This window comes from Pseudochaenichthys georgianus, chromosome 12, assembly GCF_902827115.2.
Source record: "Pseudochaenichthys georgianus chromosome 12, fPseGeo1.2, whole genome shotgun sequence".
Lineage (NCBI taxonomy): Eukaryota > Metazoa > Chordata > Actinopteri > Perciformes > Channichthyidae > Pseudochaenichthys > Pseudochaenichthys georgianus.
In genome coordinates, this window is record NC_047514.1 from 25045883 (window position 1) to 25064033 (window position 18151).

Sequence of the window (18151 nt, forward strand, 5' to 3'; positions counted from 1 at the left end):
TGTTTTGCTAGGCGCTTTTTCAATCACACAATGTTATATTGTAAAATACATTGCCCATTCCATATTTCTATTTTTTGTTCTATTCCCTGTTATATATTGAAGTACAATGCACACATTTTGAAAACTAATTTCTTCTATGAATGTGATATACTTTTGTTTAGAAAATGGTGCAATGTTGATAAGATGTCTGATAGTATATCTTGTAAGAATATAATATCTTAGAAACAATTGAATATTCCTTTGATTTATTGTAAGAGCGACATCCTTTCACTTACTTGCTCTCATCCTCCTCTCGTGAGTTCTTCTTGGGTTGATACTTCTTTGATAAATTCCTGTAAGGACAAAGAACGCAGCCTCGTCAGACATTTCTTTCCTAAAAGCTCATTCTGCAGACGGGTAGTGCACCCTTCCCATTACATTTCCCTGACAGCGCCTTTATGGAACCTGCCATTCAATCCAGCAGAGTGCCTTCTTCCACAGCCTCCCCTTTGCTCTCTTCTGCTCATACATCATGCCCTCCAGGAGAAGCATGCATGCAGAGCCAGTCACCAGAAACAGGCCTGCTTTTCTTATGCGGCCATTGCCCTTGTGTTGACTGTGGCTGTATGTAAGTGGCACGAGATGAGTGCAGCGTGAGGGGAGAAGGACAAATGTGCCGGTGTGTAACGATGAAAGAAAACAAGATGAAGGTGACAGTAGGGATAAGACTGCGGACAATAACCTTTGGACGGTTCTGACCATCCTTCAACGTCCTGTTTTCAACCGAGCAAGCGGTTTGTGTTTCTTTGACATTATTATTATTATGATGGAACAAGGGCTGACATGATGTACTGTAGTACATCATGTCAGCCCTTGTTCCATCATAATAATAATACATTTCATTGATATAGCACACTTTAAAAACGACGTCATCTCAAGGTGCTTCACAACGCTATAAAGAGAAAATAATAAAACAATATAAAAAATGATCGAAGGAGCATATTGATTAAAATATGGTAATATAAAAAAGGTTAAGAGCATAAAAGGTTAGAATAAGAAATCATGACGTTGCAACACACTGCAACACCCAATGCTCTGTTTGATGGCTGCCTTGTCAACAAAACATAATAACGTGCACCATGCTCTGATGGATGTGGGTGCACGCTGTGTGCTCAGGCCTTCAGGATGCTTTGTCCAATCATCATTAAAGAGCACTGTTCTCTATTTGAAAAGATGAGGCAACAAGTGAAGCATGTACACAAACAAGCACAGCCATTCATTTTCACTCAGACGAAGCTAATCTGAATATAAGAAATACAAATGAGGGAGACGCATTATCCAACCATATGGTACGCCCTACAAGTCAAGCCACAGCTTATTAGGATGTTTTGTTGAATGGCTGCACAGATTCGTTTAGATCGGATACTATTCAATTAAGATTGATTTGTTTTCCGCCTCGGCAGATATGCGTCTAATGTGATCATTGAAAAGGAAGACATGCCGGTTCAGTAACTGGAGACGGACAGGGCTTCATTAGCAGATAAGAGAACGGGAAGATACTGAATGTTTTGCTTTGTATGCCGCAACAGAATACATGATGTTGAGTTTAATGGAAAAGTACAAACAATTAAAGGCTGGCAGAGAAAGCTGTTTGATGAATTATATCACATTACATGTGTGTTATATCAAAGAGTGTGGTGTGTCTGCTTTAATGCTGCAGGGAATTTCTTGATTATTCTCTTATTTGCATCGTCAGTTTAACCCTTTGTGCTCCACGTATGATTGTGAGCTGCTGTTCTCTTGGTTTGATTCCATTGTTGAGACGTTTATACTTGTATGTGTCTGTTCTGTGGATTTCATATTGCATCCATGTTGGACAAATGTATAAAAAGAGATAAATGTTTGCAAAAAAGTTATAACATCACAATTATTAGTACAAGATCAGAAGCTCAAAAAGTCTATCCACTTCTCATATGAGAATCAAAAAGATAATGTGCTTTTATAGAGCTGTTAACAGCGGTGGTAGTTGCCCTTGTTGTGCGATTATAGCACTGCTGGAATCTGAATGCCTCAGCATGAACATGTTGTAAAAAGGTCATTCAAAATTCCTGCTGAAATAAATAATGCATGTTCTAAAGAAAAAACCCGACATGTAATGCTGTCTCGCTCGGCTCACCCCCCCCCCCCCACGCCTCTGCTCCCTGGTGGTGTTTGCACTGTTGCTAGGCAGATCTATCCGTCTATCTCTCTCTCCATGTCCTTCTAACCCCATCTCTAATTATAGAGCTGCTTCTCACTCACTCTCTCATTCACAGCCAGATGTCATGTGTCAGATTGTGTACCTGCTCACCACAACAACATATTATAACAAACATGTCAACATGAGTCCAGCAGTTAGCTCATAATTAGGATTTAACAAGCACTGTTGCACAAATACATGTTTGTGTATTGCCTTATTATCTCTGAGTGTATTTGTCTGAAAGGTGATACATCATGGCTGCTGCTATACACTGGTTTTCAATATAAACCCAGCCAAGACGGACTCTTTTATTTAACCTCACCCAGTCTCTTTGTGAGCAGGACTTTATTCCCACTGTGATATGGATTATGCCAGACAGGAATTTAGAAGAGGGGGAGGAGGCATGGATGCATTGCCCTGCATTAACTAGACTGAAGCATTGTGCATGTTTACACCATTGCCTTGGAAGAGGATTATTCATGGCTTACTGCAGTGTGTGGTTGCTGGGGTGATAGACATGGTACAAAGTAGTGTGGTAGGCATTGATGGCGTTCAATTGGAGACAAAGTACAATTATTTTCATTTTTGCTTTATTTATTAGTTGTTTGGACTGTGAATGTCATAACATAATGACAAATGACGATCACGTTTTCTCAAAGTCAAACACGACATTTAAGAAGCTGCAATCAGAGGATTTCTAGTCCATTAGTAGATTGACAGAAAAGAAACACTAAACTATTTTGAGTCACTTTTCCTTCAAAAAGGCCCCAAAAAAGAAGAAAAAATGTTGGGGCCTTTTTCACTATTTTTGGGGGATGCTCAGGCCCCGTTTATATGGATACGGTTCGGGTTGTATCTGCTACTTTTCTCTTTTGTATAGTCCGTTCGTTCACACGAGGCCGTGACGGAACCGCGGAAACGGACCCCTCAAACGATAACGGGTCCCAAGGTGGATAGATCTGCGGACGGAACACTCTGGGGGTGGCATGGTCAGTAGCTACTGCTACTGCTACTGACCATGCTACAGATGTTAGTGCACAATCTACAGCTCCTCTACCACAACCATCAGCAACAAGTGGACATGGAGAACTACATCAACTACATGTTGCTAAATCCACGCGGAGAATAAACAGAAGGGCAACCAGGCAACCATGCTTGGGGGTCTTCTTCGCTGCTTTTGGTGTATTTTGTGGCGGAAGTACAGCGCCACTTACAGGCCCGGCATATGTACTACAGTGTCTTTAGTTGGTCGAGCGGTCTCGTGTGAACGGACTAGGGGTGCAACAACTAATCGACTTAATCGATTAAAATCGATTACTAAATTAGTTGCCAACTAATTCAGTCGTCGATTCGTTGGTGACGTCATCACGTGTGTTTTACGCCCCGTTAAGCTCTAACTTTATTGGTCTTTGTATCGGTACTGGAGACATTTAAAACATATATGTCATGTATTATTGCTACAAAGACATTATATCGCAGTCTTAGTGTCGCCAACTCGTTTCTAATATGCAAAAAGACAAACAAATGCGTCTATGATGTATTTTCGATCTTTCTCTCCCCCGCCTGCTTGCGAGGGGGCAGGGCAGTTTACACACGGGCAGCTGCAACATGCAGCAACACACACACACGTGGGAGATGGCGGAGAGAACGCGCTCCGAGGTGGTTAAACTTTACCCGTCTCGATGTGGAGAATGCTCGTTGCCAAAAGTGGAATAAGAGTTTAGCATGTAAGGGCGGTAACACGAGCTATTTGTCTAAACATTTAGCAAAAGTGCTCCAGATCCAGACGGAGGAATGCACCGGGTTCGACTGTCTTTCTAGAAGCTCTGTAGCCCCATCCACAGTAACGTGTCCACGTCAGGTGTTATGTATGCTAGCAGCAACACGGAGTTAACTACATTATACAAACATAATGATTAGAGGTAACTGAGTTATTTAGTTTGTTAAAGTTTCAGCTATTCTGTTTATAGTTCTGTCATCACATTATTTAATACGATTTGTTAAAACACTGTTGTTTCTTTTAATGTGAAATATTATTTATTTAATTTGAATAAAAAGCAAGGTTGTTTTGTTCACAATTTAAGTTATTTCAATAATATATGTATTTTGGAATCAAGTATTCATCTTTATTGTCTTCATTGTTAGTTTCCACATGCCTAAAACAACCTCAAGCTACATCTAAAAGTTGATGGCTAAATAAGAGTGTTTGAGAAATTGTGCAAGGCATACAGTAATAGTCCGAATAGTCGATTAATCGTTTCATTAATCGATAGATTAATCGATTATCAAATTAGTCGTTTGTTGCAGCCCTAGAACGGACACGTTTATTGAGCCGATTGCGTGTGAACGGAATATTTTGATATCGAATTTGGTTCATTTCCGTTTGCGTTCCCGTGTAAATGGGGCCTCAAGCGCATGCTAAGGGTAGCGCAGAAGGAAAGAAATCCCCCCCAACAACAGCAACAGTGTTGGGTGTAACGCATTTCCTTGGATGGTAACTAAGTAAAGTAAGGGATTACTTTTTTAAAGAAGTAACGAGTAACGAGCAAACACTACTTTTTAAAAGTAACTTCCCCAACACTGAACAGCACTGAGACAAAAGAAGAGAAGATGAAGCAGCTATTTCCATTACTGCATTAGATCTAACAGCCTTGCGTTTCTGTTTGTTTGAGCGCCCGTTAGATTAAGCCTAATTTCATTAAGAGGGATAATTAGTCCTGAGGTAAGGCCAAGTGGCTCCACAACAAAGAGGCTCAGTGTGTTGAAAACACAGGAAACCCTATGACTCAAGCTCTCCTGTCGGTACATCCTAAGTTCCTCATTTTAGCCTTTTACTGACAAGTGTGCAAATGTGCACGTGCAAGTGTGTGTGTGTTTGTGTGTGTGCTCGTCTGCTTGATAACAGACCCAGCTTGACAGCAGGTCGTCTGTGTAAGCACAGCGACTGAAAACATCCGCACCATCTGTGGAGCCTGAAGTTTAATAACAGCCGACCTGCCGAGGAGAGGAGTCCAGCCCCCGACCCTTTGTCCAACACACTGTGCACAGATGCTGACTAATTGAATTATGGGATATCTGTTTGAGTTCAAATGCAAGGGCAAATCTGTCTGTGCGTATGTTTGGCGGTTACATCACAGTGCTCTAAACTGATTTACTTTGGACACTTTCCAGAAGTTGTACACACTATCAGAAGGTAATTCGACCGCCACTGTAAACAAGATATGAATGCACCTGAATATTTTCTGTTAGAGCAGCAAGGATTTGATTTTGAATCAATCATTCATTTGATTAGTAATTTCACTAATCGTTCCATCTAGTTATTTATATATGTACATTTGCCTTGTACAATTTGTACATTTAAACTAGTGCCTTCCATTTGCTGTTACTACTTCTTCTATCACTGTTATTCCTTCTTCCTATGTCTTTTACTACATAAAGAGAAACCTACAAAATTGTGTTTTACCCGAGTATGATGACAATAAAGATATCCTGATTCTGATTATTAAGTCAACGGGACAAAGAAATCCAACTACTCTATCTAATCAAATATTGTTTAGCCTCTCAGATATTGAGACATTGGATAATGATACTTTCTGTCAATAATCATTTGCTTTGCATACGTTTGACAGTGTTTCTTTTAATTCAGTAAATGCATAGAAAGAAAAGAATGAAACAGAAGTACGAGAGATAACCAAACGGTAAAAAAAACACCGATTCTGTTATATACATATATATTCAGTTTGATCTTTCTTCAAGTGTTAACAACTAATGTACTGTAAACACAGACAGCTAGTCCTATTATCTCAAGCAGACTTATGTTGAGTAGTATGCTGTGGAGGATCTGTTACACAGGGTTACTATCTGAATGCTGGATTCGTATTGGCTTGTCACTCTGAAGCGGGGGGGTTTGGGGTTGATACTTGGAGCATTAGCCATATTGCCAGGCCTCTTTAAAGATGAGGATTGTGGATTTGTGGGGCTATCTCCCACTGTGTTGGGATACATGAGGACTTAAGAGGGGGGGCTGCTCATGCTACCATCCCTGCCTCTGAGGATCAGTGACTGCACTGTGAGGGGGCGGGGCCAATACGCGTGGTTGGAGGAAAAAGAGAAAAAAAATCTGGGTCAGACCTGGGCTGGATAGTGCTGATACCTAGCAGTCTCTATGGAAACACAAGCTCCGCCCAATCCCCCCGCAACCTGACTTCCTCTCGCCTGAAGCAGAGGCAACAACAGACAGCGAGGCAGACAGCGACACAGAAAAAGAGAGGAAGATGGAGGGAGCAGACATCCTCTGCACAGCGGTTTACTTTGATCTACAGTTGTGGAAATAAATAATACTTAAAAATATATCAGCGATAATGTACTGCTTCCCATAAGGGAATTCACGTTTCAGTCCCGTCCCCCCCCAGAGGGAGGTCAGAGATCACGGTCAGCTACATAATGAGCTGGGGAAGATGCAGTCTCCCGTTTCAAGGACACTTCAGTAGGTCAAATCCTGCTTTAAAGGAGGGGGGGGGGGGGGGGGGTCTCTATCAAAGCCACCTGGATGGAGAACATTCAACCCTGAATGTAGTTCAAAAGTCAGCTCACCTAATTTGTTTTGCATAGCTGGTTTCAATCTCCGACCTCTCCTTGACGAATTTGGTGTACTTCTCCACAAATTCGATCCCCCACTGCGTGTGCTTCTCCAAGTTGTCAAACTGATCCTGCAGAAAAGAAGAAGACGTGATGATTAAATCACTGAAATACAAGAGACGTCAATCTATCATCACAAGCAGACAGAAAACGAAAGGAGAACAAAGCATAATCAAAGATTAAATCAACCTGATGACGACTTTCTATTGTATATACTTTGGAAACTAAAGCTGAAGTCAAGTACCACACCGCTCTGAATCAAGTTCCAATATCCCAGAGTATTAGCATTAGCATTTTCGAAATAGCCTTTACACATAGGGCTTGGCCGAATGGAGTATAATGATCAGTAATTAAAATACAATGGGTTATAGGGTTAAACCCAATAATAAAAAATAGAAAATGACATCACTTTGCTGTATCTCAGTCTATACCACCAGGTAAAGACAACAATTATGCCATCTAACGATATTCAAATCTAAGACTATGTCAAGTCAAGTGTCATACTGTGTAACAATACAATATTGACATATTGCCTGACCCTAATTACACATTGTTACCTATCTTCTAAAGATTGAAGTTATCCTCATGGTGTGTAAATATTCTCCATTGGCTTTCTTTCAGCCAAAGCAACCATGCTATGTGTGTCAGTCAATGTGTTGTCAACGTGCAGCTGACCTGCCCTCATGGCAACAGTTCAAACATCCAACCCCTTCAAGGGGGCATTCCCTGGCCTACAGTGGCCCAGCATTGGAAGTCGTAGAAGTGAGTTTCCATTGGTTCCCCTGATCCCATCTCAAAGTGGAGTTGGAGGACTGAGTGTAGTTCATAGTGAAAACAGGCCCTCTCAGCCTAAACTACTGATAACCAAATGCAGCTGTTGGGGCAGCTGAACTCATTAATCACGATTTCTTCCTGACTTGTGAGGAAAAAATGAGTCTCTGGTTGGCTGAGGTCACGTCTAGAAATCCATCAGTTCAGAAAAAAGCATTTCATCAACACACACACATGCTACAGCTAATCTCCACTGACCACCATACGGCTTCTTCCAAATGACCATAGCGTTGGTTTTGACGATAAACATAAAAAACAACCTTGGTGTAGCTCCAACAGTCCCCCATCCTCTCCTCCACCATGTCTGACGTCTTCCACCAACAGTCCCTCTAGCACTGCACACTAAGCAAGTGAAGCACCAGCTCTAAAAAGGTTTGTCTGATTCTCTGAGAATTAACTCTACGACTGCTCGGAGCCTCTCTGCACAAAGAGCATTTTCATATCAAAGACACAGGAAGCGGTTGTGGTGATGACAAGTTTGAGCGTTACGTTTAGGCCTCTGTGCAGCACTTCTTTAACTGACTTTTTATTAGACTTAAGGCATGCTGAATATACAACATGTTAATATGCTATTCTATTTGTATTGAGTCACATGTCCCAAGTGTGATGACGTCGTTCAAACACCTTTGAAGCTGCAGTCAGACTAAACGTCTCCCGATTGAAGCACACAAAGACAACAATGGAGAACTTCCAATGAGAGGGACTTCCTATTGTTAGTCAATGACCAATCAACCAACTATTCATTATAAGAATGACGAGATCAAACCTAACAATAAGAACCTTTATTTTGATAACGTCTAGTCACATGTTTTTCTTTTCTCAGTTTCTCTACCCCCAAGACTCCTATTTGTTGATTCTGCAAAATAGCTCCCCTTCCCTTCCCTTTAATTCCCAAAAGCATGCTCACTCTCAGATCCGTGTGCCAATTCAAACAGCATTGCTTCATTATCACATAGGTAACAACCCTTCTTGGAAATCAACAAACATCACTGCTGCTACACCATGCACATGAAATCACATTACCTTTTTTTGGGGCACCATTTTATCCAGTGTGGAATGTATACCCCTTTAAAATATCGTAATCCAAAAAACGTCCATCCAACACCAACTCCAAAGCAGCACAATCGGCTGAGGTTAGGCTACATCCACAGCTTCAGATTAGAAAGGGAGATTAGAGTGTGGAACAATGTCCGCTGACCCCACGCGCTAACAAAGAAACTGCACAGTGGTAGCAAGTCATTCCAGATTGTCTTTGAGGAGAACAATTCCAGAAAGCAGGAGAGGAAGCGATGTGGCTCTGGATCCCTCACACACACACACAACACACTGATATGAGGCCACGGCTGCACACAGCATTCAGGCTGAATGCTCCATCAGGCGTAAGGTGGAAGAAGTGGGATGGGGAGAGAGAGAGAGGAAAAGCAGAGGGAGGGGTGTTGAGAGGAGCAGAAATGACAAAAGAGGTGGGATTATATGGGAGGGGATTACATATAATGGAAGGGGGGGTGTCATACTGCTGCTGAGGTCTCATAAACCCTTCACTTTACCATATTTCATATACAGTATAGCCTATATGAAATACACGACGAGTCATTCCAAGCTCATCATCGCTAACATCAGATGGGATAGAAGTTGATCGAGGAACAAATGGAAAAGTCATCAACAAAGCTTTTCTCCTCCTCCAAGGGAAAGAGCTGATTAATAAATGATGATCTGAGTGGGGCGAGTATCAAAGACAACAACACATTATGTGAAAGTGTGTCAGATGAGAGCATACATAGTCTGCCTACTGTATTACATTAACCTCCTGTCTTCAGCAATGACTAGCCCTGTACCGATTATTGTGCATTCTGCAAGTGGCAATAGCAACGGAAAACAGATCCAATGAGAGAAATCTGTGAGCAAAGGAAAGCAGAAAAGCATGTGAAGTGGGGGAGGAACAGTCAATCCATACTATGTTGGTCATTGTAGCCCCGAGCCGATGCGAGTACTTTTTTGTACATATTGTTGGGTTTTCCATTTTTGGTCAATCAATACAAACTAGTCAATTGAAATGTTCAGTTTATTTGTTTACATTTTATTGAACAGACAATAATAGTTAATCGAGAATGAGAGATGAGAATTAATTGAAATGTTGAGTAAAGGCCCGGACACACCAAGCGGACACCAAATAACTGACACAGGCGGACCCCCGACTGTTGTGTCGCCTCGCGTCTCTGCGTCTTGGCCATGTGTCGCACTAGAACACACCGCAAAGACTTCAGCCGACTGCCAAGAAGCACGTACGAACTGCGCATGCGTGAGTGGCAATAACTCTCCTAACCAGCAGGCGGCGGTAGTGTGTATTCGTCATTCAAAAGAGGCAACAACCGGAAGACAGACTGCGTGATAACCGAGAGAAGAAGAACAGACTGTGTGATATAAATAAACAACACATAGCGTGTGCGTTCCATTTTCACTCTACAGTGAGAAGCTCACGGGGCTTTCCCGAACCTGTGTCGAGAGCTGGAGTTCAATGAAGTCTCACATTTGCCTTCTTAATAGTTTGTTTGGGTCCCTCACTTCCGTTTCGCTTCTCATGCACTGATTCGCTAGCTGAACAGCCAATCAGAGTGATTTATTTTGCTGACAGCCTTTGGCCGACTGCCCGCCGATTCGACATGTTGAATCGACTGCCTTTCGGCCGAAAAGGTGTCGGCACAGCCGAAAAGACACGACAGTGCGGGACACACCAATCTGAGTAGGGCGTGTCGACGCTCATCGTCTGCCAAAATCGTATTGGTGTGTCCGGGCCTTTAGAATGATGCTGAAGTGATGATGTGAGTTTCTTTCATTACCTGGGACAGTGTGATAGTTTTATCTAAGGCTAATGTTTGCATGTGTTTTCCTATTTACTGTTATATTGTGATGTTTGGTATTGACGCAAGACAACTTTCTCCCATTGGAAACAATAAGGAACCATACCCTGAAGAAAACCACTCATTTGATATAAATCCATTCCAATTGAGCTATATTTCAGGCTATGATCTTTACTATGAATACAAATATTTCAAAACTAAAGACAGAGGTAAAGACTAAATGACTCCCCCGGCCCCCCTCCTCTGTAAAGCAATAGGAAAATAATGTCAGTAGGGATATATGAATTTCCAAAAAATGTCGAATGAATTCAGTAACTTCAGTCTGCACTGCATGCAAATGATAGTGTCAGGTGTTCTGCCACAGTACACTCACGGCCCGTCCACACAGCGGCATGCATTGACGCTTGACGCTTCCGTCAAGGCGTCAAAAGTTGAACCTTGCTCAACTTTTGAAGCGAGCAACGGCAGCAACGCTCCACGTCGCTTCCCAAAATGCAGTTCGGCTAAAAGTGACGTCACCCCATTCAAAGTGAATGGGCAGAAGCGTTGGAAGCTTCAACGCACACCGCTGTGTGGACGGGCCGTCATAGTCAAACATGCAAAGGAATCCTGTAAACCCCCTCCCATGGCCCCCCGTACTGAAGACTAATAACTCCAGCTTCAAACTTCCCTTCGGTCATGTGCGGCCTCTGACACCTGACCTCGCTCCTGCAGGAGGGGGCTGGGGGGGGGGGGGTCCTGCAGGAAACCAACCCGCCCCTCTCGGCTTGTTATTTCAGGACGATCCCACTCACTCTGATGCATGTAGTGTTGTGGTAGTACATGGAGGAAAATAAATAGAACCGTGCAGCTAAATATTTTTTATTATCCAGGAAATTGGGAACAGGTTCAAACGGAGAACAAAGCAGACACTTAGCAGTTACTAAATATCGTCTGTCCATATGCTCAGTAGGAAAACACCCCCACCTTTCCAAACTGCTAGTGCAGATTATGCTGCAGTTTAATGTATTAGACTACAAGTTAATCTGAACTAATGCACGTTATTTACTAATCCAGATCAAATCTCTTCTTTCCATCCACACTGACGGCCCTTTGACCTTCATGCCTACAACATAGAGGAGTCCTCTGTTCTCACGTAGAAGAATATAGCAACAACCACACTTTTACCACATTGTTTCACTAGTCTATTCATGATACTGCTGCTCGATTTTATTCTGACTTGATCTTAATTAAATGATTCAATCTTTTTTTAATTTGTTTTTGCCATGAAGCTCTTCATCACTTTTTTTTATTATTATATATTTTGTCCTACCTTCTGACTCTTTTCCCAACTTTGCATGTACCTTAAATGCTTTCGTGTATTTGTTTGTGTTCCATTTAGGACTGCAACTGTAAAAAGTGTAAACCTTACAGCAACTGAATATCTGATATTGAAATGTAACTACTGCTGAGTAGAATGTTGTAATCTAACTACGAAATGTATTGTACTGTAACATTTGATCTGAACTGATAACTCCTCTTCCTTAAACACGACACCAGCAAGTTTATTGTAAAATGCGGCCATATCTCCAGCTCGGAAGGTCACATCAACGTGCTCCCGTCTCTAGCACCCCCGCAGCCCGAGCTACGAGTGAAAGAACTAAAGTTACATGAAACTTCCGTTGGGTTGCTTTAAAGTCAAGCTTCAGTTTAAGGCTGCGGCCACACGAGGACGAAAACGGCTAAACGCATAGGATTAACGCAATCGCAAACCAGCTTCCGTCCACACGCAATAGTTATCCGGATAGTGTCTGTCCACACGAGACCGCTCCGTTTAGCTCCAACCGCTGGAGAAGCTGCAGTACATATGCCGAGCCTGTACGTGGCGCTGTAACTTCCTCCACAAAAGCAGCGAAGAAGCATGGTTGTCATGGTTGCCCTTCTGTTTATTCTCCGCGGTGGGGGCTGAGGGAACCGGGCAGAGTTTTTCGCCAGTCAACGTGTATTAAAGTTTAAATCTTCCGGACACAATTATAAAAGTGCCGGACAAAGGTCTTCTTTGTTATTTATTGAGCTTTAAAGCAAATGAATAACGACTCTATATATTATAATAATAAAATACACGGAGCCTCTCTTTTCCTCCCTCTCTTCGGACAGCGTCAGTGTCTGTCTCATGCAGCAGCTGATCCAGTAATGAGTGACCCGGCCGACAGTAAAAATAAACATATTTATAACTAGTGTAGGTAGTTTGAGAGGTAATTAAAATAGCTAAGGGTGATGATCTGACTTGAAGTGTGTGTTTTGCTGCAGCGGGAGGAGCTGCAGGTGAGCAGAGCTGCGTGTCTCCGTCCTGTCAGATTAGACTTCACTCGCGTTTAGGTCCATATCGAGAGAAAGATAAATAATCTGAATTCAGTGTGCAGTTTACTTTGACGCGGGGGTGAGCAGCAGAGGTGGGGAGAGGCGGGGCTATTGTCTCATCATTATCAGAAAATGATCGTATAGGGCATACACACGGAGCCGTTGGACCCCCCAGAGCGTTGCGTATGCCGTTCTATCCACCTTGGGACCCGTTATCGTTTCCTCAGTCGTTTAGTGCCGTATTCGGTCGTCCTCGTGTGGCCGAACGGTCTATATGACACTAAACAGTAACGCAAACGGCCGTTTTCGTCCTCGTGTGGCCGCAGCCTCAGACGTTTCACCAAACCATCTAGGAAAGCTCCATTGGAAGCCATTTGGAAAGGGCAGGCACTTTCAAAAACACTTGGTAGGTGATTGGATCAATCTGTCTATCACCTTCTATCATGGGCCACTTCTGATTGGTTAACAATGGCTGGTACATGTGGAGCACAGCACTTCTGACTGGTGTGGATGACTCACACACAAGACTTTGATAATCCCATCATTTAAAATCGCGATTTCGATTTAAAATGGATTAATCGTTCAGCTCTAATGTCTTCCTGTTCCTCCTGCCCTCCACCAGAGAAGGCAGTAGAGAGTAATAGCACTACTAATACTAACTCTACTGCTGATGCTTTTTTTTAAATCCTCAGCGGGTTTTAAAGACACAGTCTGAAATAAATGGAGCATGTAGAAGAAGTGTTCTCTGACCTGACCACAAATGTCCCGAGGACCGCTGGGTCTTACATAATACCTTTCAATGTTTTGTCTTTGTTGCTGTAGCAAAACAAGCTGCTATGCAAGAACATTTTCAGGCATGATCTGACCAAGTCTTATTCTACTTGTCATTGCCTTCAAGAGGTATTAACGGTCATTGTTATTTTAGTGTGGATTAAAGGCAAGATATTGTAAACGTGGATAAAGACACATCAACAGAAAGAAAGTGAGGAGCAGTGTGAACTGAACACTTTCAATAACAATGCTTTTAAAACCTCTTCAAATGGCTCCGGGGCCCACTGCTTTCTTTATTGCAGCTCTGCCACCTCTGCAGAGGTCAGTGCGCTGCTCTGATGATCACAAAACCACTGTGCCATTAAAACACAAGGGAAGAGGAGAAAGTGAGCCGTTTCATTGGTGGGGTGGGGGGGATGAACAGGATACCCTTGACTAATAGGTACAAATATGTAAATTAAGACAATTATTCATTCTTCCACATAAATTAAATAATGCATACTACTGGTAGGACATTAGGAAACGTATGTGTTTCAGCCTTTCCTCAGTGTTGCTCTGTTGCAGTCATTGCTTCACAGACTAAAAAGATTTAACTTTCCAAAAGTGGTCTTCAAGCTCTCACAACTAAATGTCAAACTCCCCTAACTTCACTTCCAGCTTTCAGGTTGTGTCAGGGGTATCTATATGACGTCTGACAGGAAACCTGAGGAGACAAAGGAAATGAGACAGAGGCTGAGGAGGGGACAGATGTTCTGGAGGCAGGACAATAGGACAAGAGGCCTTCAGATCCCTTTGTCTGTGTTGAATGGTTAAGTGTGTGGAGTAGGACAGTAGGACAGACTGAAACTTTATTGTTCCAAGGCGAGCATAATGACTTGGAGTCCATACTCATTTGTTGATTAAGATTTAAGAAAGAAAAATGGTGTGACAGAAACTATAGTGGAAGGAATGAATGTGAAACCTATACCTACTTAGTTTAAAGAGTTATAATAGAAGTTTTAAGTGTTTTTTGTATCAGATTTGGATCACATATTATCAGGATTATGTAAACACATTACAAAAAATTGGTTGCTTAATATGTTATTTCTAATTCCATTGAAAATGTAGTTTAAGTACTTCTCTGAGGTTTACAATTCCTAAAGTATTCAGATAAGATAACTTTGTTTTTACCACTTGATAACGTTTCTAATTACAAAAATGGCTATGTAATTTGAATTCAGTGACTTACTACACTGCAAAGTTTTTGATGCGCTTGTCTATTGGAACTATTACGGTAAACATGAAGGAGTTATTGCAGGATACTTGTTAGCCAACAAAGCCCAAACTGCAGTGAGATGAGGGGGGTGAGGAGGAGAGAGCATTCATCCACACGTGGTCATTAGGCTGTGAGTGTCCTGCAAAATCAAATCATAAACAAGTAGCCCAATTGTTCTCAAAACTAGCCCAGCCTCCGTGATTAAAGCATGGCGGCAGAAAATGTCTAATGCTATGGATTTGTTCTAATTAATGATCCATGATTCTTGCAGACCATGGCAGACACCAGAGAGATGACTCTGAAATCTACTGTCCTCCATGAGTGGGTCAATGCACGCTCCACTGTGGCTCAGGACGGTGGGCGTCCTGCAGGGAGAACAAATATTTGGGGGAGATGCCAAACCCTCTCTGGAACACACACTGCGCTTTGTATAAGACAGCGGGGCGGAACAATGGCTCCACGGCCTGGTGTATTAACCCATGTGTCAGAGAGGAGTACCAGGAAATAGGACAGGAGCCTCACACACAGGCATGGCTGCTTAATGCTGCCCTAAGCCATTTCTCTTTGGCCTATTAAAGGCAGTGTGCGAAAAAGCACACGTCCCACCGTCCAGGACGTGTTATTTACGATATCAGACAAGTCGATCCTTCAATTGACTTGTCCGGCGGACAAGTGACGTTTTTCACCCTCATTTATTAACAAATTATTGATAAATTCAGTTTACAAAAGGCAGAAGTCATTCGCAAATTGTCCGTATCCGCCATTGTTCGTTTAGAAATGTTATTTTCGGTTCTGCTTGTCGATTCCTAAGGAAATGCATCTCGCCACTTTCTGTAATGTTACGGCCCGTCCACACAGCGGCGTTGGAAGAAGCTTGTACAAGCTCTAGCCAATCAAACCGCTGCTTGTGTGTCAGGGGCGGGAGATTCATGTGATTGGTTGTTGGTCGAGCTTCAGACACGCCCAGCTTCAAGCTTTTTTTTAAGCTGTAGTGTGGACGGGCCGTTAGACCGTGGCGGGGCGGGGCGGGACCGGACCATGGATGTATAATAAGAACGACGTGTAGCACAGTGGCAGGTAGGGCTGCACGATATTGAACAAAACTGACATCGAGATTTTTTTCCCCCCTGCGGTATATATTGCGTTTTTTTTAACCTGTTAAGCCCCAAAGTCCCGGCGGGTACTTTTTTCACGACACTGTGTCTCAGGTAGGGATGCACGATAATTATCGGCCCGATAATTATCGGTCCGATATTAGGAATTATGACGTCATCCCGATAAACCCGATACCAGTATTAATAGCCCCGATAATATACAATATATTTTTTGGGTAAAAAAAAAGAAAAAAATACTGCGGTGTGGGTGGATTGGGATGAGGGGCGCTTGTTTTTCACTCGGCTCCTCCCGTTTTGCCAGTACTGTGGTATTAGTGGTTTAGGAAGAGGGGAGTTCTTCACAAATCCAGCGCTCCCTAATACTTCGAACCTGATCAGTCACCTGAAACATCGCCATCGCTACGATGGTGTGTTAAAAGCGTACGAAGACAATAATACAATACAAAGTGTGTGTGTGTGTATGTATGTATGTATGTATGTATGTATGTATGTATGTATGTATGTATGTATGTATGTATGTATGTATGTATGTGTGTGTGTGTGTGTGTGTGTGTGTGTGTCTGCGCGCACGCGTTGGAGCTATGTGCAACTCAAGGCATATGCTCGAACCGGAGCTGCCTGGACGCTGCAATCATGTTGCTGAGTGTGCTGACTTTTCGTACAATGTCCCGCTGTCTGCTTCCTGCATAAAGTCAAGTGCTCGGCGCAGTTGTGGCGAAATGTCGCTCCTCTGTTTTCATTTAAACAGCTCCTTATATCCGTTAGCGCAGCTAGCTAGCACCAGATGCTAACAACAACAATAGCCGCGTTCACACTGCGGTACGGTAATGCACGTAAGGTCTCTCTCTCGCTCGCTCGGGCCACACATACACACACCCTCCCGGTCCTCCAGATGGCCAGTCGGTGCCTGCCGGTGAGCGTGGAAGTGTGGTCTGCCACAAGCAGGCAGCAGGAGCGGGGCTGTCAGCATCAGCTTGTAGATGGTATTTTAAACTCGATGCGCTCTGAAACTACAGGGCGGCCAAGGTAAAAAAAATACACATGCGTTAATCGCGTTAAAATAATTAGTGGCGTAATTTTTTTTTTTATTATCGGTTATCGGTCTTGAGAAGCAGGAAGTTATCGGTATCGGTATCGGTTTCAAAAAACCAATATCGTGCATCCCTAGTCTCAGGGGATCTTAATATTTAAGAACCTATTAATGTGTTATACCAGATTAACGGGAATAATCTCAGCTAACTGACGATACAAACCATTTTTACCAAAACAAAATACAAGTCTCATAAGAAACATCTAACTTACCCCGGAGCGAAAAATGCTAACGCACTTTAGCACAGAACTCAAGATAAAAGTACCCTTATTACTTATCGTTGCTGCACATACAAGATATCCGATTAAAGCTGAGGTTCCACGGATTATTTAGTTATATCATCACTGAGTGATCCGAACTCGGACAGGGGAAGCAAACACAGACATCACAACATGTACCTTTACGTAGCTTCTAGGGGAGATGTCTCACCGTAGCTGTCAATCTGATCAAAAGACGTGTTCAATGGCATTAAAACGAGAAAAAACGCGGCAGAATCGGTTAATCCATAGGTTTTTAAACTCGGAGGAGCACAGGGATGTCAGTATGAAGCAGGGTATAGAAAGTACATTATTGAAATGAAAATACTATTTATTTACTTTTACAAACAGTGAGTAGCTGGGCAGCTGAAGCATGTGTATTGCAGGACATGTGTAAGCGTCTTTGAGTTGTAGAAAAGCGCTAGGCCATAAATATAATGTATTATTATTATTATTAGGCCTATGTGTTGGACATGTGTGGTTGGACTCTGTCTCACAGGTTGCAGTGTAACATCAGAGGAGACTGGGCCAATTGTACATTCTCAAACTGCACCACTTAGAACTAACTAAACAATGCAGAGATTATTTTTATATAATTTTATTCAATAACCGTAAGAAATTCAACAGTATGAAGTGATTTGTAAATACTAAATAGGAATACAGATTTGACTTAATGTTTTCATAAATATATTTTTCTCCCAGTTAGTCATGGGACTTATTTTTACCCTCTCAAAGAACCGGAATCGAGAACCGAAAATAACCGGAATCGAAAAGCAGA

The 18151-nt window shown here is 42.5% G+C and overlaps 1 protein-coding gene across 1 annotated transcript in view; it reads right to left on the minus strand.

Annotated features, from left to right (window-relative positions):
- The window catches only part of fnbp1b (formin binding protein 1b), a 59517-nt gene extending 51508 nt beyond the window's left edge, over positions 1–8009 (minus strand). The window contains 3 exon segments of the mRNA XM_034095332.1: positions 276–332; positions 6812–6927; positions 7948–8009. Coding sequence (XP_033951223.1) covers positions 276–332; positions 6812–6927; positions 7948–7989 — 215 coding nt within the window. The 5' untranslated portion in view covers positions 7990–8009.
- Between the last annotated feature and the right edge of the window lie 10142 nt (positions 8010–18151).